This window comes from Gopherus evgoodei, chromosome 8 (assembly GCF_007399415.2).
Source record: "Gopherus evgoodei ecotype Sinaloan lineage chromosome 8, rGopEvg1_v1.p, whole genome shotgun sequence".
Lineage (NCBI taxonomy): Eukaryota > Metazoa > Chordata > Testudines > Testudinidae > Gopherus > Gopherus evgoodei.
This window is the reverse complement of record NC_044329.1, coordinates 107,243,261-107,268,223: the sequence shown is the minus strand read 5'-3', so window position 1 is coordinate 107,268,223 and position 24,963 is coordinate 107,243,261. Positions and strand designations below refer to the sequence as shown.

Here is a 24,963-nt window from a genome sequence, read left to right as displayed (position 1 = left end):
ACAATATGCATGGTTAATATTAGATTGGAGCAGAATTTTCCCCACATACATTTTGGGTAATTTCCTGAATGTTTTAAAAGTTTGAGATGCCCCTTTGGGGAAAAAAAAAATTTTTTTTCCCAGCCACCTCTAGTTTGAAAGCTGAATGGACAACACTTAATTTTGTCTAGAGAAACTGTCTGTAATTTTTTAAAAAGTATTCATAACTCCTTTTTATCCCAATCATGAAAGACACTGATGAAAGAATTGACACAAACAACATCACTTTCCAAGTGTAAAGCATTTCTTTGTTCTCTCCTTCAAAAGCACACACAGCAGATAAAAACTAATTGAAATCAGAATTTTCTCCTTGGAGAGGAAAAATGGAGGAAAAAATTACACATAAATGTCTGTCACATTGCTTAGTGCACTTCTGGAAGGTACTCTGATACTATGGCAACAAGGGTGGGATAAGAACCTGAACAGAATAAAAGGTTTTATGACCAGTACCCATGTGCTGAAGTTGAACATTTGAAACAGCAGGGAAAGTGAAGCTGATCTCAATTTGCAACGTCTTCTCACTTTTTTTTAATTTTATTTTAATTTTATCTGCTTATCACTCTAGTGCTGTTTAGTCCATAAATGATTTACTCAAGTACTCACTAAAAAAAGGAAATATTTTATTTCGATAAATTAAACAGTTATGTTACATGATGACATGTGCAGAATTCAGTAACTAAAATCAGCTTTAATTTACCCCCTATAGAGATCTGTACATTTCCAAAATAGGTCCAACTTTATTCAAATAAAGCCAAGATTTCACTTATTGTACAGGAAAGGTCAGGTAAACTAAAATTAACAAAATGGTCCTTATACACTGTTGAGTCTAAAATCTGAGTTTAGTAAATCTAAGTTTAAAAACAAATTAGCAGGCAAGAATATAATGTACATGAAAACAAAACTACAAAAAAACATCACTGCAAAACAACTTGGTAATTATTTACAATTATAGGATAGGCTATAAAATGGGTTTTTAAGCATCCTGGACACCAATTAGCTACACCAGTGCAATGCTTTAGCACTAGTTTAACAGGAGAGTCCAGAGGCTTCTCACGTAGGTATTCTCAAACAGGAGTCTACATCACTAAGGTAAGAGCATGAAAGTCAGAATGATTTTAAAAGCCCATTTAATAGAATGATGCACCTTCGCTCCTGTCCCTTTCTCAATGCTTAGAAGCAACCTTTTTCAAACTTCCACTGCTGCCCAGACTTCTGTCAAGTCCACTTCTCCATCTGCTCTCCCAAAGTAAACCCATCTCCTTAAACCCTCCTCTGCTTCTCACACTTGACCCTTTCCTGCTTGGGCTCCCACTAGCCAAGGTATAAGAAAGTTTCACTGGTACTTCTGTGGCAGCATCTTCCTTTAAGTACTGCATCCTAGTGCCCATGGTTGAGCCTTTCTAGGGTAAGTAAAGAGTAACGACACTGGAATCCATGGAGTTCAGCACAGTGAGAGACTAGAATTTAGGATCCATGTATCTTCCATGAACGATCCCACTGTTTCATTTTGGAAGAGCTGTTCTAGTTGGGGGGGGGGGGGGAGGAATTAAGTCCCATGACTGACAGAACATGATTAAAAAAGTCACACCAACTGCGGCTTGATTAGACTGTTAGACTTTTTGGCTTGATTTCCCACTAGTGCCAAGTGGTGGAAATGTAGACCAGCCAGCCACCAATCATTTCATCCTGCTCAGAGCAAATCTAGGCAAGTGTTTAACATACCTGCAGCTACCACGGACCTGTCAACAGTAATGTAGATAAGGTCTTTGGACTATCAGCAACAATCTGCTGGTGCCTTACCTAACAAATCAAGGCCAGCACATGGACTGATGACATCAGCGGCAACTGAGAAGTAGTACAAGTCTCGAGCATTTGAAAGCTGAGCAATACTTTGAGATTAGGATGGCTGCCTGCAGTGCCAAAATTAAATGTAAAAGGAACGAGTCAGCAATGAACAATAATTCACTGTATTTTTAAAATGACCCTATTTTGTTAAATTCCTAGTACGTGTCTACTCCATAATCATAGTAAGGCTGCAGACTTTGTGACAATGCCAGTTAATGACCTTAGAGATGGCACTATGTATCCAATATGCACATTAACCAAGGTTAACCAGCACTACAAAATGGTCTCATGTCTTAGTGCCTCAATAATTGATCAATTCAGTACCAATGCCATATACAGGCCATAAAAATACTAGAGATTGGAGATGCATGCACTCTTTCCAGAGAGTTTTGTTTGAGTAAGACCTCTCATTACCACAGAAGAGCCCTACAAAATTAAAACAAACTGCAACAAGGAAAACATTTCAAGTTGAGGTTATAGACAATTCTAAGTTTTACCTTTTACCTAAGTTTTGTTTCATACAAACAAATATTCCAAAAATACCGTGCAAATTCTGGCATACAACTATGATACAGAATGTACAAATAAAATACCAGAATGGTTATTTTTTTATTGCTAGAATTTTTATTTGGTTAAGGGATTTATACAGACGTGTATAAAAGGGGTGAGGAAACTGGTCAAAAGAAGGAAGTGTTGACTTCTACTTGCCTTAGAAGCCAGGTTATACTGCATTTCAAAACTTCACATCAATGAAAGCATCTCCCTGTTGGGCAAAGCAAACATGCCCAAAACAGAACAGAAGAGTGATGGTGAAACAGACTAGATAACCTAGGAAAGGGTTCCATTTTGCTAAACCTTTCACTGATTTGACTACTTCCAGAGAATATTTCCTTGTAAAATTATAATCATCCCATTCAAAGTCACATAAAACTAACTGAATAGACTTCCAGACAGCCCATGTCAATAGACCATCAGTATATTTCACAGTCCACTAAATCAATATTTAAATGACCAAAAAAAGAGCTATGAATTATGCTTGTGGCCCATGAAATGATTTCTATAAAGTCTAATTTGTCCCTGATCTGGCCTGTGGGAGACTACATTCTGCAAAAGACTTTTTGTATGTTCCAGAAAAGGGTTCTGGATATTGCGGTCTTCAAGTTTAGATTTATAATATTTATAGTATGAACATATTAGTACGTTCTTCTCTGGGTGTGGATATTTGTTTCAAGGTCAAAGCAGTACCTATAGTAAAGAAAATGTATATTGCACTCATCAATAAAAAAGATATATGTTGTACAATCTTACCCTGCCTTTTGTCCCCCTTTGAACGAGAGGAATACACAGTCATCTAAGACCCTCAGAACTATGAACATTCATGCAGCAAGGAAACTGCATCCAAGTTCTCTATTGTAGGCTTTCCCATCCTGTTGGTGACACTGCAGCACAAAAGTGGCTTGTTTAGAAACAAACTGCTCTTGGTCTGACTAATAACATGAAACAATATTAGAAGGAAGAAACTGGGAGTGTCAAGCTCTGTTAAAAATAACACCAACACCAGTCAGGGAGACTATCGCACTTGTAAGCTTGCCAAGTACATGGAGCATAGTAGGGGTGCAAGTTACCTTGTCATGATGGCAGCCAGCAGCAGCAGCTTCAGTGGACAAGCTTGCTTTAAACTAAGCGTCAATTAAAATGGTCCAATAGTTTCCCCCTTATAGCCGCCCTCCTCCCACAAATTATAACCCTGGATGCAACAAAGTTAAAAGGAAACACTGAACTGGGTCCCTTACCCAGTCCCAGTCATGTCATTATTCTGATGGGCTCAGGATGTAAAACAAAACAATAAATTTCTCAATCTTTGCCTCTTAAAATGAAAGCCCTCTGCAGGATGGCATGAGAAATCATGCCTTGCACCTGCCTCAGTCTGAGTCAAATACCATCCCTGGATGCACTGGCCATTTAAAATCCAAGTGGAAACTGAAATACCCTCTGCCCCCAGACTATCCTGCATTTTTATGATTTACAAATCAGCATGGTCATCAACACAGCCCTGAAAACACCCCCCTCCCTAAAATATGCATAATTTATTCTATTTCAAATATTTACAAGCAGAAAAGGCCTACCTTTAAAAGACTGATTTCTTCTGGCTCTATATAAAGTGCAGCTCTCTAATTTAAGGCAAATTTATGTGAAATATAAAACATGGGTTTGTCTATATGTACACATATTCCAATTTAAACACAAGAATGCCCCTTAAGGGGAAAGAAAATGTTGGCTGATGATTCCTAACATAGTTTGAGTTTACGATCTTCCTGGAATTTTGAAGGAACTTCTTAACATTATGCCATAGATAAAACCCTTTAAAAAAATCTTTAAATATATCCAAAGAATGCAAATTAAAAAGGTGGCAACATGTACATAAAGTTAGCTCCAAAGATCTGAAGGATGCTGGGCAAAGTGCAGATGTAGCTTTTGCAGTTTTCAGTAGCTACAGTAAAGTTCATCAATACTGCATTTCTAAATATGTATGCTATACACCTAAAGCTAATCTCAGTTCTGGTAATGAGTACTTTTCATCCCTGTCTGTATCAAATTCCTTAAAGCTCTGTGGCTCTTGTATTGCCAAGCCAACCAGAGTCTGGAGATCTTCATAGGATAGCTTTCCATCAGTGCCTTGATCTGTCTTTTCAAACAAATCCTGAAGATCTGCAAGAAGGACAAACAGTTTTAAGCAGCAAGCACTTTAATTACACAATGTTACAGTACAAGTTCTGCTCCTGTTTTACTACATTATATGGTCCCCTGCAAGCCTGGAAAACTACATGAGGCTTTATAAGATGTTCCTTGTATATATACAGTACGTTAAACACAAAGCATAAGCCAGTAATGATGAAAATTCAGAAAGCAAGTGTAAGCTCTGTTGAAGATGTGTAGAATTTATTTAGTTGGAATCCACTTCGTAAATCTGAACACAAAAGCATTTAATCGCTATTTCTAATAACCCATTCCCCCAACAAACATTGATAAAAATATGCAGACTTAGTTTACCTTCCATGAGAGAATTTAATTAAATTTAAACTTTGAATTAAAATTTCTGTACTTGTTATGTAGATCATACGGAGGGACAAGTGTTGTTATTCTCAGCACATTTTCTGAAGCTAAAACATTATATTTTTGCCAACTTAAGAGCTGAACTAGTTCTATCCAAATACTAATTTGCTCCATTTTAGAGCTATATCCTGTGCCCTTGACATCTTCCACTCCTCCTCTTATCTCATTCTCCCCAACCCTGTTTTATGTATCTTTCAGGATATACCTTACACTCAAAACATTTCTTCCATTTCATGCAAATACCCTTTCTCCTCCAAATCACTGAAGCATGTCTTCTTCCATCTGTCCTTCCTCCGCTGGACTTGGAAAGTATAGAAAGTACGTTGACATTTCCAGAACTACTGGTCCCATATTCTGCCTCAGCTATGTTATACCACAACTATTCATGGTCTGTCAGTCGGCACTGACAGGAAGTGTTTATGCAAATCAAAGGCAAACCAAGATGTACCTTTTATGGTGGCAATTCCTGGTAATGACAAGCGTCTTGGGTGTCCATTTCTCTCCATGTTGCCTCCAACTGATCTCGATAAAAGTTTTGGAAGATTTGTAGGCTTTGATGTAGCAGTCTGCATTTTTCCACCTGTTAGAAGTCATTTTATATTAGTTTTATAAATTTTAACACAATTAATCAACAGTTATAACCTGGGACAAGATAGACCAGTGGTACAAAGACTTTCTGCCTTACAAAAACTAGGTTCAAATGTACTATAGGGTGGTTTGCTAGTTTCAAAACGTAGCAAGATTTTGCTGTATCTCACTACAAGTAGGGAGGCCCATTAGAGATTTAACTTCGAGAAACCGCAAGTAAGCGAACAAGCCATCCTACAGCATATATCACTTAAGTATATTTTGTAAGACAATTATGTGGGCTTAATACTTCATGCTATACTAGAAAATGTACATTAGTACACTGTGAAAAGAACACTTGCTGTATGAGTGCACTTCAGGGCATATGCAGCTCTCTAGCTGAGGGGGTTAAAGAACAAAATTTCCTAATGGCTAGAAACCGTAGTTGTCCACTTCAGGGTTTCTTGCTCTAGATTATCTGGTGCTAAATTTTTTGGGGATCGGCCATTAACCTGATTTGGCATGGCAATTCCCACGTAGGTCTCACTAACCTTCTTAACTGTTTCCCAGTAAGTGAAGAGAGACTTTTTGGAAGGAACTCAAGTTTACCAATTAGATGAGAATTAGCAAGGTTCTACTACAGTAAAGAGTGGCCATTTGACACATATTTGGTATTATTCAGGACTGGAATAGCAGAGATACTGAAGTTCAGGACTGAGGTGCAGTGGTATAGCTGCAACTCTCGCTGGCATTATGTTAAACTTTTAGAAGCACTAACTTTTATTGAAAAAGCAGTACACTTAATTTGGCTCCTGAGCACTAATTAGTCTTAAAATGATAAAATTACTGTATGCTAGTTTAACAGACCCTGATGATAAACATCATTTCATTCCATGCCTGTATTGCTTCTACATATTTATCTACAAAGACGGAAATGCTACACAGCACAAGTTTAGGAGCCCTTCTAAGCACCATGGGAAACCTCACTTAATTTTTCCACATTATATTTTGAACACTAAGCAACACTTCTGTTTTAGTACCATCGATTTCTTACTATTTTAAAGAACATCCATATTCCTTGACCAGGATCTTAAGAAATTATTAATTATTCACCTGTTACTTAATCTCTGAATTATACAATTACTACAATATTCCCACCTTTTATTGATGCCTCAAGAGATTTTTCATTTTCTGGCTTGCTTGTGAGAGCATTGATCAGCTGAAGTTTCTCTCTCAGTTTTGATACCTGAGGATCTACATTTTCTATTTTCTGCACAAAGCAACAGGAAAATGTTTCTTAAAAGCAATCTTTCTTCACCAGGTACAGCACAGCAGGTAAAGAGAATTCACTTTACAACAGATCTGTAAACTTTTGGCCTGGAATTATGTAGGCTAAGTTAGGTTTAGTTGATTAAGAAGGTAAAAAAATCTTCAGGGAACTATATCCCATCCAAGTTCATTCCTGTGCAACACATTAGTCTCTAATACCAGAACTAGAATCTAAAAACTGGCAAAAATACTTCTTTTGCACTATTTGTTTCTAAACAAAATTTTTTTCCCAGAGCTTTATTTACCACTATTTTGTATCTAAATTTAACGTGTCTAATACATTGACTAAAGCCTTCATTTACTATATTTTCCCAACATAACACAGAATAAGCTTCTGACACATTAGTAGAGCTGGACAGCATTGTTTCAACTGCTTATTTTCTAAGTATTTGTGCAGTAATGATTGCCGTAGTGGGATGCAGGAGTTATAAACTACTAAATCCTTGACAAACGAACTGAAAATACCCAAACCTTTATATAGAGCTAGTTTGTCACACATGGGACCTATTTTGCTAATTCTCATAGTGAACATAGGATTTAAGCCATGTACTATTAAAACTCAACTACCATGTGCAGTTGAACTTGGGATCTTGTTTATAAGTTACATCAACTCACTGAATCTTAGGACATCTTGGGAATTATTTTATCCATCTGAACTCCTTTTAAGAGTATCTAAGGTAAGTTTTATCACATAGTCCCTTTCAAACTTTTTGCTCAATGTATCCATTCTCTGGCCCTTACTTCACAGACTGAACATGTAAGTCAAGATTACATAAGAGTTACTGAAGGTATTTGTTCTTCAGCAAGCATCACTCAGATGATCACAGGTTGTTTTTTTTTAAAACCAGTGCACAAGCATTTTTTATGCATGGTGTTGATCCTGCTTTGAGCAGGTGATTGGATTAGATGACCTCCTGAGGTCTCTTCCAACCCTAATATTCTACGATTCAATGCATCCAACTACCCTCCAACACTATTTATATACTGAATACAAAGGAATAAACTGTTTTCCAGAAATAATAACTCCCACCCACAACACTTCAGCTGCTGTTACTTAATCAGAGTGTTCTTTTGTTTGTCTATTAGAGATGCTCCCAGTTAGTCTTTAGAGTTTGTTACTTGAAGGGGAAGGCTTTCACTGAGCCACAAAACATGCCATGCTTTTCTTGTTCTCTATTAGTAAGGAGCTGATGTGCCAAGGGCTGTCTGCCAAGACGACCCAGCCCCTGGCCCCTCAGTCTCCATCAATGCTCCTTCAGTTGCAATACCCAATTGAATGCAGCTAGCTTGGCAAGTTACAGAGGGAGTAGTTGTTACTGGAAGCCTGGATCCTGCAGCTTTTACTCATGTGCATGCTGCTTCCACAGATTTCAAGATGGCAGGGTCTTACCCTATTACTAGTTTTACTTCCATCTTAACTAATTTCCTGCACACACAGTGCTATGGGAAAGTTACTCTGCTACCTCATTGTCTTTGAAAATATGTATTAGTATCAGAGTGACCCAAATAAATGTAACTTAACATGACTAATGGCATGATCTACTAATCAACACTAATTTTAGTTTCCTTTACCTACCTTTGCATTCTGTGCTTTTTCTGTAGCAGTTTCATTCTCTGGTTGATCTTGACTTTCCACTTTGGGGGAGGTAGTTGTATTACCCACCTGAAGAAAAAGGTGAGAGTATTAGAGCTTAGATATTTGCTTAAAGTCTTCTGTAAGGAAGTTTCCTTCCTTCAAACTGGACAGCATGTAGCAGTAAAACAGAATCAAACTTACAACAAATATACACCAAAACCACATTAATATTAAGAGGTTAATTCTGGTTACCACACTATGTGAAATATATTTCTGCAGGATCTCCTGCATGGACTTGGCCACATGTTCTACTTTCCAATAAACCACCAAGACCCTGCAGATCAAGATGGGATTAAACAGTGTATTTAAATGCAAATTTCAAAGATGGCATTGGAAATCTTACTTTATGTAGTCCTAAAATTTATCTGCATGGCTTAATATTAGAGACTTATACAATTAAACTTCTACACACTGTAGCATCAGCATACTCTTACCGTAAAGCATACCCTTGGAAAACCCTATCACAGAGGCAGTCCTAGGTAGGAGCATTCAGGGATTGGCCTAGATTCTTAATGGGGTGGTGGAAGAACTGTCTTTATTTCAGCATACAACTGTTCTTAAGGTTGCCACTTAGGATACCTAAACAGCAGCTGAAACGTGCAACTTCCTTTAAAATCAAATATTATGCCTCCCAAAGCATTAGCTTGACATACTTCCTTTATGTTAGCCAGTGGTTCTCAAACTTTGCTGCACTGTGACCCCTTCTGACAACAAAAATAACGACAGTACCCTGGAAAGCAGGACTAATGCCTGAGCTCAAACCCTACCACTCGGGTATGGTGGGCTGTCAAGACAGGTCTTCAGCCCCAGGCAGGGGGGCTGTAACCTGAGCCCCACCACCCAGGGGATTTGGCTTCAGCCATTGCCCCAGCAATTCTAGCACCAGCCCTGGCAACCCCATTAAAATGGGGCTGTGACCCATTTTGGGGTCCCAACCCATAGTTTGAGAACCACTGGGGTAGGCCATCCCCAGTACAGTGAAAGACCTCTCTAATCTCTTGCAGACTGGGACTGCTGCACAGGAAGCACCCTCAGCCACTCAAGTACCCTCAAGACAAGTAGGCACCCATGGTCACTGAGCACTTACCGCACTAGTGGACAAATTCGCTCTGTTTTCCAACGCATTCACAGTAACCACAGAGCTTTCTAACCATGCAACCCTTTGAGTTATATTACTGATTGCTGTATCCACACTTAGAAGCTTTAGATCATTGAGCTTTTGGTACACCACTAAGGAAGCATTTATCTCTTCTACCGTGGCATGCAGGAACTGGTTATCCTGAAATAAAAAGAGAACAAGTTGTGTTATCCAACTACGATTGTTTGGAAACACTGCCACAGCATTATTTCAGTTAATGAAATAGTGAATGGCCCACTTCAACCAAGTATCCTTTTCCAAAGGGCCTCAGAACCACACAAAATACTGTGTATTTGGAATTGCCTGACAGTGAGGAAGACTAGAGTGAGTCACTTTAGCCTTTGCAGTTTGAAAATGGGATTTCCTAGAGCTAAAACCCACTGCTGCCAATGAATACTCTGATTACAATAAGTGCCATGCAGTTAACTGAAGTGTGCATTAACCTAATTTTTCAATGCAAATTAGGTTAGACACAATTACTGTATTAGACAAAAAGCTTAAGCACCAGGCATTGTTCAAACAAGGTTTACTTCTGAAGTTGGCATTGAAATACAAAACACTGGTTTCACTTCCATCCCAATGTATTTTCATCTATTCATATGCCAAATTCACTCATTCTTCTGAAGCCCTGTTTCTGTACTTTACCACCTTCAGAATGACTCATCACCTGCCTCTCCTTCTCTTGCTCAAGCTGAAAGGCAAGTACCTGATATTAAAGCCAGGTTCTATTTCAAGTCCTTAACTCATTAGTCACACTTCCACTACAAGATACACCCTTAACTTGTTCAACCACCACTAACTAAGCCTTTGCAGTGCACTCACTCACACTGTACTTCGAGTAAAGCTATGAAAAATGCCGGAGGTACTATAAAGATCCATTTAGAGTTACATGCAGAAACACTACTATGGGAAAACATTACAGAAATATTATACTATTGTATTTGGCTTACACGGATTCTATTCAACTTCAGCCTTGACATGAACAGAGTATCATATTACAATACTGAAGAGCATAAGGGAAAATATTAATTATACTTTCACCCATTGCAATGCTGCTGGCATTTAATGGCAAAGCAAGAAATACCTGTTTACAATTCTCTGTTTGATTTCTATTGCTAATTCTTGGACTGACAGTGGTGGAAAGTGAAGATATCTGTTTTTCTCCATTTTCTTTAATGTATTCATTCTGACAAAAGAAGCAGAAGTTGCATTAATAAATATTTTGTTATGTCTAGGAAAACTCGAGGCTAGACAAAGATTGTAGACATAACTTCCGATATTTTACTAAAATACCTGCAAGAATTACACATTTTGAACCACAGGTTGGTTGTGCATGGAATATTTTAAGTATGCTAGTACAAAGCACAGTGTACTATTTCTGTTCTGTTAAATAGGTAGGGTCCAGACTTAAGTTTCACTAAAATAGTGGCCACACATCAGCTATTTTCCCTGTCACATGCAGCATTCAAGGTACACATGCACTTGATATACATTTCAGTTAAGAAATTATGAATGAACTGCATAGTTTCTTCGAATCAGCATCAATTATTTTCCAATACATTGCACAAAGAATCCCTGGTTGTCAGTGTTAGAGAGTTAACCCTATTATAAAAGAAAAATAGGATTAGTAGAAGTGAACAAATCAATTAGCATTATGGTATCCTTGGAGTGTTTCCTGCTGCAGCAGGGGAAGTTAGTTTACAAATGTTCCCACTGTGGCAGAAAGACAATGTTTAAGAAGTAAATTAAGATTTCTAAAGGTTCAGCTATTTGACAGTTTCAGCTGGTATTAGTGAACCTGTATTTCTTATGTATGCACCTTGATTTAAGCCAGGAGCTTGATCACCCCAGCACACTCTCAACACAACACAATCCCAACTGCTCTCCAGTTGTTGTTCTGAGAGCCACAATAAGTTGTACTCTGCAGCACGTAGGTGGCGTAAAGCCCTCCTGAGACGCCCACACATAGTGAGCAACCACTATTTCCTGTCCTGCAAACCTATGGTCATTTTGGCATCAAGAAAATATGCTCTCATCACTGTGTAATGGATGTCACATGAAGACTATTAGCTATTATATTATTATACTAGCCAGCATCTTGCAGAGATCTTTAACTATTTATTATTTTTCAAGTTACACGGTACTTGGTAGAGGTCACATTAAGCTTTACTACAGATTACGTAGCTAATATTTAACTCTGTTAAATTAGTACTGTCCTTACCAAATCATTTTGAAGCTTCTCTGTGGTTTTCCTGTGTTCTTCAATCGTCACCTGCATAGCGTCAACATCATGAGCAACACTGGTTAGAGTGCTACCTATAGTAGCTACGCTCTGAAAACAGAAATAGCAACCTAATAAATTTCCGCTGTGCTCAACTGCAGAATCTGAAAGACCAACTTGCAAAACAATGTTTTGTTAATTAAATGCCACGCAGCCAGATTGCCAGAAACCTAAGTGATGAACTGGAACATTCAGATTTGCATTTACAGACTATAATAGTCATTTTATCCTTAGTCTTTGCTCAAAATGTTTTAATACCAAGGAAGATTAATATAACCTTCATCCACATGTATTCTTCCCTTTTTCATGTGGGTGATTTAAGGGGATATATAGGGGCATACTCCTCCTGCAGGAAACTAAGTATTCCTGAGCTGTTAAGCGGTACTTAGATGAAAAGTAATCTAATTTTTCTGTGTGCAGTTTTAATATCAGCATCCCTATACCAAATATGAACCATTAATCTTTGCTTTTAAGCCCCATCATGGCCTGTTCTCTCTTGTACCCTATTAAGATGTTGACCCCATCTCCATTCTGCCAATGACCCCAGCCTTTATCATGCATTTTTTAGATTTTCAAACAAGCTTCTTCCAGGTAGCAACTCATACACAGGTGAAGGAGCTCCCTTGTAAATATCCACTAAGGCACCTCATTATTCACCTTCAACACTCAGGAAACTTGACCATTTTCTCCTCTTGTAAATCCCAATACAAGCACACAGAATACATCCCCTCCACTCTCATGGGAGTCAGTCTTCACCACTTCCCCTCCACCAGGTGCCCTTCTGCAGGGGGAACTCAGATACAGTAAAGGAATTCTTCAGGCTTGTTTAACAGTATAAAAAAGGCTCCCCCCATTGCTTTCAGAGACATTAACTGCAATGGAGGAGGAGGCTTAAAAATATTCTTAAATCCAGTTTAGGGGGTAGTAGCAGCTTCCCTAGCAAACAAGGCAACACCCAAAGACAAAAATTAAGAAGCTCCACATACGTTTCTCCACAAGAGCATTCAAAAACCATGCTACCAACTAAGCACTGCAGCAATTTCTTGAGTGATCTAATGTGCTGCAATGTACATACGAGGGGTGAAGGACACCAAGCTTTAAAGGTTAGAATTTCACCACATTTTTAGCTGTCAAACCTAAAAACAATTTAAACAATTTTATTTAATTCCTAATGTTTTTCCAGCATTTCATGTAAAAATAAAGTTAAGGCATAATGTACTTCCTGGCAGGATTCCAATTTTACACTGCACTTACCAAATGTAAGAGTGCATGCAAGAGGATATCCAGGAGAAGAGTGAAAATGGATGCCACTATTTCTAATACCTTAGCTTAGGGTTGGAACCCAGTTCAGCTCCCAAAATTCCATCATACTGTCACCTGGGCCTTCAACTTCAGTGAAATGTGTCCGAGCATCACTTGTTCCAGTATGAAATGCAGCCTTGTCATTCCGCTCAAAAATGGAGCATTGCGTGCTGGAACCTGTAGCCCTACAGACCAGAGCTCTATATATTGAAGTCAGTGGTGGTGGCAGCGATGGGGAAACTGGGGAGATTGCAATCTTCTGTTTTATGCAAACTACGTGCAGCCCTTGGGCTCCTGGAAAATTACTTTAAGACTTACCTCTGATATAATGCCTACAAAACGGAGTCTCCTGACCATGTCAAAACAGGCTACTAGCTATGAATATTCTCCTCTTCCCCTTCTTTCCCAATCCCTACACCTATCTCTAACCTCAATTAAAAAACAAAACCCCTACAATGTAACCAACCATGCTGTGCCAATTCTTCATTACATTAATTTGTATGTTGTATTCCCGTCTCAGACCTTTACTCGGTGTCTGTAGACTGTAAGACTTCTGCTTGGATACTGTCAGCATGATGGGGTTCCATCCCACCTGTAGCCTTTAGGTATTCCCGTAATATAAATATTTGCTTCCAACAAAACTGCTAATGTGGACCTTGGGAAAGTTCAGGCAACCACTTTAACCCAGGGAACAAGCCAGCTCCTCTTTTTGAAAGAAAGTTCAGCTAAGGCGTGAGCCACAGACACCACCACTATAACAGTTAAAGCCATGTACAGTTACACTTGTTTCCATCTAGCTAGTCCTTCAAAAGGTTATTAACTGCCTGGAAATATTCTCTACACGTTGAACCCTGCTCTCCAAGAACTCTGACCACAAGAGGGGTGTGTATCTGTTACTTTTAAAAAGAGTTAAAAACAGTGAAAATTTAAAATAAAAAGTAGCTGGGATAATTTTACCTTGTATGATTCTAAAGACACTTTTACGAATCAATTTAAATTTAGTCAGCTAATAGCTTTATGAAAACTATTAACATAAAATGGCAGATCTGTACTTGGAAATTCTGATTAGTATGTGTACACTGACCACTCTTCCTAATAAATTTCACTATGCATATACTGAAAACACGATACCCTGAGGGCTTTCATATCGTCACTTCAGTCTATAGGATAAATGTCACTAAGTTTCTGCACTTCTACCTGTTAATATAAAAATAAACCATACAGAGAATTACATTACTTTTGAAGTTTAAGAAGGTTTTCCAAAAATGATCTGTTTCCATTTCCCACCAAAGAAAGCTAAATAAATATTGATTTAGGGTTGTAAGGGTTATAAAACAAAGCCAAGCCTTTCATGTACATGTGAATGGAGGAAGATTACCAGTGCAAATGGTAATATACATATAAAACCAACACAAAGATGTACCCATTTCATGGGAGATATATTTATCGTTTTACCAATTAAAATGTGTCTAGCGAATTCTCTATCATATTCTAGCATGCATTAAGGATCACCGAGTGTGACAACTAAAGGTGCTCCACTGAAATGGACGCAAGCTAACAGTATTTCACAGAGTCATAAGATCTTTGAGAGATTCTGGTAGTTACTGCTGTTTGCAGAAATATTTGGAAACTAGTCAATCAGCTACAGTTTAGAGTTAGTGTGATGTTCACTAAAAGCCAGTTTATAATACTTACCTTTTGAAGTTCCTCTACAGTAACAGGAAGAGTAATCAAATCAGAAGCAGACTTGATGTTGACTTTGAGGTGATTTACTGCTGATGTCAAAAACAATATCTAAAAACAGAGAACAGTATTTAGAATTGGTAAACACAGCAACTTTATTTCAATCTTCCCTCTAATGACTGTTACTTTAATTTATGACTGATATTAAACACAAGCAACTGCTTGAGGCCATGCGTTTTTCTTGGAAATGCGCAGAATCCCTAGCCCAACCAGTCTTCACCACAAAGGAGATGCGGAATGGTTGATGTTTCTAACACTATTAACACCTTCTCATAAAACCAAATGCAAAAATTTATTCAGCCTGGGCCCTGCAAGTCACAGGGAAATTCTTACCACAAACCTTAGAATTTGAAAAAGAGAATTTGTGGTATATATATCAGGTTAATTTCACTCTTTAGATTGCTTCTGTTTGGATGGATTGCTACCCTCCTTTACTATTCGGAATATCTATCTTCTCCTTCATATTAAATCTGCATACAAGACGGACATGGAAAGTCATTGCTGTGGCACTAACATCTGGTTAAATTATAATAATCAGGATTGGGAACTAGCATAAGAGACTGATTGTCTGGATGAGATAAAAGTGACTGAAAATAGGACCTATGAAGAAATATCTTCTCCACTGTGTTACTTTATTCATATCACTGCCACCTGAAAAAGGAAAGAATCTTAATGCCATTTTATTAATAGAAACTTTTTAAATGCAAAGCCTTAACAGAAGTGTCCAAACGGGATTTTTTGCGCTTTCACTGTTCAGTGAACTCTCAAATATGACACTGTACACCTTGATGATTTTGTACGATATTTTAAGTACTTTATTTTACTTAGCAGTCACCTGAAAAAAGAAGAGCTAGAAAAGGATGGCCCAGTGGCTGGCATACAAGTCTGGGACTGGGGAATCCCAGGTGCAATTCCAGCTCTGCCACAGACTTCCTATGTGACCTTGGGCTTGTCACTCAGTCTGGGCCTCAGTTCACTATCTGTACAATGGGGAATAAGAGCCCATCCTACTTCACAGGGGTGCTGAGAGGAGAAACACTTTAAAGATTGTGAGGGGCTGTGATTCTAGTGTAATGGGGGGGGGGGAGTCAAATAGTTAACTAAAATAGACTACTACCCTGAACACAACTGAGGGTACATCCAGACTACTCGCCGTATCAGCAGATAGCGATCGATTTTTCGGGGATCAATATATCGCATCTCATCTAGAACACGCTCCCGTTGACTCCAGAACTCCACCAGAGCGAGCGGCGGTAGCGGACTCGACACGGGGAGCTGCAGATCTCAATCCCGCACCGTGAGGACCTGAGGTAAATCAATCTAAGATACACAACTTCAGCTATGTGAATAGCGTAGCTGAAGTCAAAGTATCTTAGATTGATACCCCCCAAGTGTAGACCAGCCCTCATATACAACTAATACTATAAGTTGGCCTATATAAGAGCTCTAGTACACGAGACATAAATACCACTCCTTACATTCCGTTTAAAACTTTGCTCTATTTGTAAGAATCACAGGAACTAAAGCCTATATATTTGTTTTCAATAAATTTTTTCCATTTGTATTTGCCCATTGCTATACAATTCATTTCCTTTAAGAGACCAACAAAATTACTTAAGCAGTAATCTTTTAAAAGCAGGAAATGCACTATCATCTAGTTCCATATCGGTTAGCATGCTTATTCACAGTATCTGATACAACAAAATGCTCAACTTTCCTGTCTGTCCTTCCCTTAATATGCACTTCAAACAGCTACAAAAAATGGGAGCTACATACATAACACCCTGAAAAACTAAGTTATAAAAGCAATAAAGAGTTCCGTGACAACTTATAGACTAACAGATGTAAGTTTTGAAAGTAGAACTAAGAATTTGTGCAAAATAGTTTAGCTCAAAAATTAGTTACAAATAATGCACCAGAAGTTGAGTAATTAAAAAGATTAAATCATTAAAATTGTCTTATAAATATTATCTATGCGAGTTACAAAATTGTCAATTAGCAAGTAAAAATATTGACAAGTTGTGGTCATTTGCTAAACACGTCACTTTAAAAGCAATTTACACTTCTCTGCAGTTGAAGTGAACAAAGTACAAAGTCCTTCCATTTAACAATCCAGTTGTTAAACAGATAAATTCAGCCTGCTCCTGTACAAAAATACGTGCAGCTTCCCAAGCTGAGGAAAGGCAAAGATACTGGTTTAGCAGTAGGCTGGCCATGATGGAAATTAGTAAATCCCTTGTATGTCTCCACATATGGGGAATTAGGCTGACTATCAGACTGGCCTGAAGTGACCAACTATAAAATAATTGAAAACGTGGAAGTGATTCGTGCCAAAGAGCCAAATTTAAAGGCATTTAGGTGCCTAAGGATGCAGATAGGTGCCTCAGACATTTAAAATTTAAAGATCCCAGTAGGCACCGATTTGCATGTTTAGGCACCTAAACACCTTTAAAAATCTGACTCAAAGTGAGGTTATCCAATGTGAAATTGGTTTTGAAAACAATCAGTTTCACTGACAGAATCTAAATCTCCATCTTGCCAACAAAAGACGGCTTTATCTTCACTTATCTGCCAGTTTTATGAATAAACTATGATTAAAATTAGATAAAACTCAAAGGCTCAGATCCTCAGCTAGCATAAACTGGACTAATGCCACTGACTTCCATGGAGTTACAATGGATACCCGCTAAGAACCTGACTCAGTTTTTTTAGCAGGTTATATACTAATAGAGGCATTGAGTTCTTTATTTGTCTTTGCAATACTAAAGAGGAGACAGATTGTGGTTTAGGTATCTTTCATCCCTCCAACTTCTGACGTAATTAGGTATGCTAATTCCCACCTCCGACAGCCCCCTCACACTTGAGGCTGCCCTCATGTCAGGTATTTAGGGACAAGTTGCACAATTATCTCTGTCACAAAGATGAAGCAATGTCAACCTTAGGCTGTTTCCTTTAAACTTTTCCTCCCAGATGAATGATATTCAGTCACTATTTTTGATCCATGGTACTGTGCTCTGGTTGAAATTTTCAAAGCTGACTAAGGCATTTTGCTGTATATGTGCCATGAAAAAAAATACATGGAGTAGAGTTTGAATCCCTTAGTCAGTTTTGAAAATTTCAACCTACATCTATATAACTTCTCATATTAAGTCTTTATAGAACTGAGTGCTAGCATATTTGTAACTATCGGACAGTTCATTTTCATTCTTACTTTCATATGAAGTGTAAACACACAGTAAAGTCAAGGCGGCAGAGCTGATTTAAAACATTGAAAATATTTCACAAAATATTTTTCAATATTAAATATGTTCCTATTACCTGTTTATTGATCTCAGTGATATTTATCCAAATTTTGTTTAGTCCCATGTCTCCAGTCTCTATTTTCTCAAGATGCTTCTGCTTATCAAGCAGATCTTCATTTAATTTGGGGATCTCTTGGAATGATGTTTTTTGGTAAGATTCCACTTAAAAAAAAAAATGAAAAATTGAGTAATCCTGCAAAACAAACTAAGATGAGAAAATTATACAAGCTAAAACACAATTTTATAGCCAGTGACATCTACAGTAGTTGGAGAACATTGCAAGTAACATCCTCCACTGTATAATCCTCCTATATTCAGAATCAACCCAGAAATAGTGTGTTGATTTAAATTGACAGCTCCTGGCCCAACAGTATCCAACACATGATGCTTGGAGAATGCCAAAAACTAGAGACTCTACTATGTTTGGCACTTTACAGTATCTCTGTATTATGGTTATTTCTGATAATCTTTAGAATCTCTTCAGATAGTCCAATCATTTTGCACTATTTTCTTATTACATCATAGTTGGGAGCATATACAATAACTGATGTAATAAAGAAACTGTGCAAAATGAGTAAGTGATGAGAACTGCCAGGAATTGTACTCACAGTAGAAGCATATGAAATTAACCCCAATCCCCAATTCAAACATACAGAGTGACTGCTGACTATGAAGAATATTCCAAAAAGATTAGGGTGATTTCATACCACTTGAAGTACTGAACAGAGTAAGCTCCCTTTATAAAAAAATGCATGTGCTTACACACTAAAAGTCTGCTTGTAAAACAAGTTGGCGAACAGAAAATTCCTTGACTAAAGAGAAACTTGTAAATAAAGAGTAAACAGCACACCTTTAAAAAAATAGTGCAATGAATCCTGTGGATTTATGATCTACAGGAAAGCTATTTTTTTATTTAGAATTTAAGATGGAGATTTTTAAAATGGCCCAAAAGAAAAAAGTAAAGTAAACTAAGAACAGCCATTCCCACTGACTTTATATGGTTCTCTAAGGAAAATAAATGTACTTGATTACTATATGCCATGCTGATGTGCTGGGCTTCCTTAAAGCCCTGAAGTGTGGCAGCCCAACTAAACTTCTGTTTTCTAGTCCCACACTTTCCTCATCCTGAAAGGCTGCTTCCCCACATTTAGCTGCCTACTTCTTTGGGCTCAAAAATATACCAATATTTATGTAGCTTGTTTAAAGAAAAAACATTTTTGGGTCCTGATCAAGGATTATAATAAATCTGTATGGATTCCTCATGATCCAAACAGTGTTTTATTCAGAAGCTCTTAAAGGTAAATCAGGGAGTATTTATAAAATAGCTTTAGAAAGAAAGTAAACGTTTTTACCTAAACCCTCTGACAGAGTCCTTTGCATTTCTATGCTTTTCACTTTAAGAGCTCACACTGAAATATGATGGCTTGTCCTCCCACTCCTACTTACAATTCCAGGAAACCCTGCAAAAGTTTTTCACATTAATAAATGCTACTGATTCCCCTATTTTCATGTGTTTATTATTATGCATTTAAGTGACCTATTTAAAGCCTGAATGATGCTTTGAAGATTAAGTACTATATAAATTCTAAGCATCACTACTGACAACTGACCTAAAACTGTCTTAGTGAAAGGCATAGTGTTATTGTAGTCATGTTGGTCCCAGGATATTAGAGACAAGGTGGGTGAGAGGTAATATATTTTATTGAACCAACCTGTGTTGATGCAAGAGACAAACTTTCGAGTTACACAGAGCTCTTCTTCAGGTCTGGGAAAGGCATTCCAGGCATAGCAGCTAAATACAAGGTGGAACAGATTCCTTGTTTTTAGCTGTGATGCTCAGAGTACCTTTCCCAGACCCAAAAAAGAGTTCTGTATAGCTCGAAAGTTTGTCTCTTGCATCAACACAAGTTGGTTCAATAAAAGATATTACCTCACCGACCATGTATCTTTAGTGAAAAGTTGTCAGATTAAAAAAAAAACCTGTTTGAAGTTACAAGAGATTTTTCATTTGAATTTTCTTAATATCATACCAAAAAAAATCATAAGTATGAAATCTTTTCTTACACAATGTCTGAAGCAGCTTTGATGGCAGAAATCATCATCTCCACTTTGCATACAAGTCATAATTATAAAAAATACACCACCTACCATTTAAATCAAAAGGAAAACACTAATTAAGGGATATGGTCATGTTATAAGAACATGCTCGTAAGAATCTGTTTCTCTGTAATTATAACAAAAGTAAAGCTGAGGTGGTTTTGGTTATCAGAAGCAGTTTACTGAGCATACTCCCAATGCAACAGCAGGAATGTACAATAGGAATAACAATGAGAAACTCTTAAAATAAAAACAGACCCCAACAGAACAAAAAGGAAAACTGGTCTTTTAATTACAGCCCTTCACTGAGACTCAGGAGATCAGGGTTCCAACCCTGCCAAGGTGCCTCTGTGCCACCTGCAAAACGTGAATAAAAATGTTTCCTCTATCAGAATCTTCATCTGTCTTATCTATTTCGACTGTTAGCTCCTTGAGGAAGGGACTGTTTTCTGTGTTCTCTTACACTGCGCCTAGTACAATATGGTCCAGAACTTGGCTGGGAACTTGAGGCACTACTGTAATACAAATAAACAGTAACAAGATAGTTCTGTATTTCTTGCCATGTGAGGGTTCATACTTGGATTTTCCAGCAATATCGCTTTGGGGGGATAAGCTTAATTGTCTGAGGGAGGTCTATGCACAGGGATGTGATTTGATCGTGCTGCAACTGTGTCAACCTTGTATGAGTGAACAAAGAAAGACTCATACTAATAAATAGAATGCCTCATGTAAACCTAAATGCTTCTAAGTACAGAATTATCAACTGACTATTAGTTTTAAACAAGAGATGAAGATAAATGATGAGAAAAATGGGTCCTGGAGTGAGCAATTTCAAATGAAAGTAATGAGTTAGAGGTTTTAGAAAGATACACAGAAATAGCCAAAGTTGTACTAAAGCAGTACATAATGGCAGCATTCAAAGACATGAAAAGAAGCTGAGTTATTTTAAAGCAGCCAAAGGGATTTTCACATATCTTTCATTAAAGTTAATGAAAGTTAATGTGTCAAAATCCCTTAAGACTACTTGGAAAGTTTGATTTTTATTTCTTTTTTTAAAAAACAGTGCTGCAATCATGTTACTCTTTAACAGCCCACAGACCATACACCTCTGGGTATTTTTGAGAACTATTTTCATATTTTGTTTCTAAGAAAGATTTCTACAAATCTCAAAAAAAACAAGCAGACAGTGGAGGTTCTGACCTTGTCTTGTGACTATCTGAAGCACAGGACAGTATGTTACATTATACACAGCTTACCTTCTCCCACCAGCTAGGGTAAAAAAAACAAAACACCTAAGTTATTCAGTTTAAGAAGGTCGATATACTTACTAGTTCGAAATTTTTCCTTTAGTGCATCCAGATCTTCCTTGAGGGCAACCTGCATCCATACTAAGCCAACGCAAGCTACCACACAAGCAGCCAGAATGACAAAAGCACATAGTGGATAACAGAACTTGCAGCATCGCAGGTAGTCTCCCCTGAGTAAAAGATCAAAAATTGATCATGAATCTGCAATGGGACATGTACAGCTATATTCTAAGTGTAAGAAGATCTACAGTCAAGTAAACTTAACTGACACCCTAACAAAAAGGCAAGTTTACTTCACTGGGGATAAGAATCAAGGCAGTGCATTTCCAGGAGTAAACAGCTGATTAGTGAGGGACAGTGAAAATCTGGTTTAAATGGTATTCATAGTAAAATGTATCCATGAGACTGAAAACATGCTGCCTCCTCCACGATTAGTATAATTGTCATGCTTCTGTTGCCAGAGTTTCCTGCTTTATTACAATAGAGTTACAATGAAAAATTAAAGTTTAATTGTTTGGAAAGTAATGTAGACTTAAAGGGTAGGACTTGATCAATCATCATATGACATGACAATAGATATTTTTAAAGTATTGTAATCCTGAGATGTAAAACCTTAAATTATTGGAGGATCTTCAATATTTAACTGTAGAATTTATTCACCAGCAGAAGTATTTCCTCTCTACCTAGTATAACAGCAACACTATGCATCAATTCATCTGCAAATTTAATAGTATAACATTTAAATCATATGTGCATATACTGATAACCATTCAACCTATCTAATCACCATTCCTTACCTCCATGGATATTTAACATGCAACAGATGCCACATGTAACAAAAACCAGAAGCTATTTGAGATCTATTTCTACTAGTTGTATGAAGATGAATTCTTTCATACAGGACAACACAATTTATTTAGGAAAATTGTTCTAAAGATCATTTTGCCCTTACTAACTTTTACAAAATGAAAGATTCTAAAAAGACATTAAATGAGTTACTTTAGTAGAGTTAAGGATCAATTTGTCATCAGACTACCTGGTAACAATCCAGTAAGCTTAGCTACTGTGGTCATCCAGTGATGTTGAGATGGAAGACAATGAAGGAAGGATGGAGGAACTTTTTTTCCCTCAGAAGGAGAAACAGAAGATAATTCCCTGAGCATCAAAAATAAAAGCAGTGTCTACAACTACAGTGGTTGGTGTATAAGAAACACAGAAGACAAAACCCTCTTCTGACAGAAGGGGATTGGTTCATTCAGAAACCAGATAGCTAGGTGTGTGAATAATCTGCCCAGTGGGTGCAGAAGCGTCAGATTTCAGGAAGAAGATAAGCAGTTTTTAAAAATGGGAAGAAGCCAGTGACAGCCTTACATAACACCACCAGCAACTTAGAAAACTGAAGAGCTGAGTCTGGGAAGTAAATTTAAATTAGAAAGACCTGTCAGTGCCTGTGTGAGAGCTTTATCTGAAATGCCACCAGCCAGATAATGTCAGCTAGATATGGGTAATGAGTTACACATGGATACAAAAACAGTCTAATATGGACAAATGGAAGAAAGGATGGGATGAAGGTTATTAGAGGCAGACTAACCTTTTGGAAACAGAAGTTATGCAGGAAGAATGGTCTCCACCTTAACCAGGGGGAACCATGCTGCAGACAATTAAGACTTATTGTATGTGTTTGAGAAGAGACAAGTAAAGAAGGGGTTGAAACTAGGCATCCAGGAGCCAGGGTTATTAAGGGTAGAAAATGAGCAACTGAAATCACTGATACCAAGTAGAACAAAGATGGAACTAACTAGGATCAGGTAAGGGGTAGGACAGATGGGGAACAAGAAACAACAAACTCAATAGGGCAACAATAATGTGTCAACAAAAGAGTGCACAAACCCCTTTTTATCTTCAAGGGTTATTCCTCATATGTCAGAGCCTGAGGAAACCAGGCGATAAGACCAAGTTACCCTCAGAACCAGCTCCCCTATTACACCTATCCTACACTATAACTCATAACCTTGATCCCCTCCCAAATTGTACCTGCAGTTCCTCTCCCTTATTATATCCACTCTGCACCCCCTTCTCTTAACTCCCCTCCACGCCCAATGTATAACATCCAAAATAACCCTCAGCCCCCCGTATCACACCAGCTAATCCCCTGCCCCAACCACATTACAACTCACCCCAGCTCCCTTCTAACATACACCAGTTTTCCCCCAATTCCCACCCGTCTAATGCCCCCACCCCAACTCCCCCCAGCCCCACCCGTCTAATGCCCCCACCCCAACTCCCCCCAGCCCCACCCCACTTCCCTCCTCAGCTCCCCCCTCTAATCCCAACTCCGTCCCAGATCCCCCCAGCCCCACCCTACCCCTCTAGTCTCCCCAGCCCCCCGTCCCAAGTCTCCCCAGTCCCCCAACCCACTTCCCCGCCCCGGGCCCGCACTCCCCGTAAATACAACCCAGCTTCCTGCTCCCAGGCCCCGCCCAGCCGGCCGGGGCTCACTTGGCGAAGCGGGAGCCGGTGCCCGGCGGCCCGAACTCGTCCTCGTCGCCCTCGGAGCTGGACTCGGAGTCGGAGGCGGGCGGCTCGGTGCGCAGCAGCCGGTGGCCCGACCCCTTCTTGGGCAGCTTCTTCCTGCGGCCGTCCCCGGCCAGGCCGATGAGCGCGTTGAGCTCCTTGCGTTTCTTCATCCTCTTGTGCGGGGTGGGCGGGGCCCCGGCGGCGGGGGGCGCCGGGGGCTGGAACCCGACTCCCAGCACCGCCGCCGGGCCCCGGCTCTCCAGCGTGGGGCGGCTCCGCGCCCGCAGGAGGCGCCCCCCCTCCCCGGCGGGCGGCGCCTTCCTGGGCGGGAGTGGGGGGCTGGTGTCTCCCCGGTCCCTGCCCGGGCGGTTCGGTGTCCGGCTCTCAGCGGGGCCTCGCGCCTTGGGGCTGCGCTCGGGGCCGCTCCCGCTTCCTCCCCGCCGCCGCCTGCGCCATGGCTGCTCCCTCAGCCGCCGCCGCTCCGCCTCCCTCAGCCCCAGCCCTGCCCCACCTGCCAGTAAGGGCCCTTCCCATTGGCCAGCGGCGCCCGCCTCGCCCCGCCCGGCTAGGAGCGGGGGGGGATCATTAAAGGGCCAGCAGCACCGTCTGGCCAGTTAGCAGGGGTGGCGGAAGTGGCAGGTTCCAGCCCAGCTCGCGGTGGGCCAAGTGGTATCTCCCATCTGGCGGGCTGCCAGCTGTCTGAGGGGACTCTGGGCCGTATCCAATGGCAACGCAAAGCCGCGCGG

General features: G+C 39.3%; 1 protein-coding gene across 1 annotated transcript; it reads right to left on the bottom strand.

Moving 5' to 3' along the window:
• Positions 1 to 637: 637 nt before the first annotated feature.
• EFCAB14 (EF-hand calcium binding domain 14) lies at positions 638 to 24,456 on the bottom strand. Its single transcript, XM_030574086.1, has 11 exons — positions 24,200 to 24,456; positions 21,722 to 21,870; positions 18,313 to 18,458; positions 14,947 to 15,045; positions 11,890 to 12,000; positions 10,753 to 10,854; positions 9,618 to 9,809; positions 8,471 to 8,557; positions 6,724 to 6,835; positions 5,447 to 5,578; positions 638 to 4,593 (listed from the first exon to the last, which is right to left on the bottom strand). Exons 1-11 carry the CDS (start codon positions 24,385 to 24,387, stop codon positions 4,418 to 4,420), a joined length of 1,494 nt encoding a protein of 497 aa, XP_030429946.1. The 5' UTR covers positions 24,388 to 24,456; the 3' UTR covers positions 638 to 4,417.
• Positions 24,457 to 24,963: the final 507 nt, after the last annotated feature.

What these genes read in the sequence shown, in the direction of transcription:
- EFCAB14 (XM_030574086.1), bottom strand. Translation starts at nt 24,387, where the DNA reads ATGAAGAAACGCAAGGAGCTCAACGCGCTCATCGGCCTGGCCGGGGAC. An exon ending in CTGTAGAGGAACTTCAAAAG is followed by an intron (nt 12,001 to 14,946) that starts GTAAGTATTATA and finishes TTCTGTTTTCAG; the next exon opens with AGCGTAGCTACTATAGGTAG. An exon ending in AGAAGCTTCAAAATGATTTG is followed by an intron (nt 10,855 to 11,889) that starts GTAAGGACAGTA and finishes TTCTTTTGTCAG; the next exon opens with AATGAATACATTAAAGAAAA.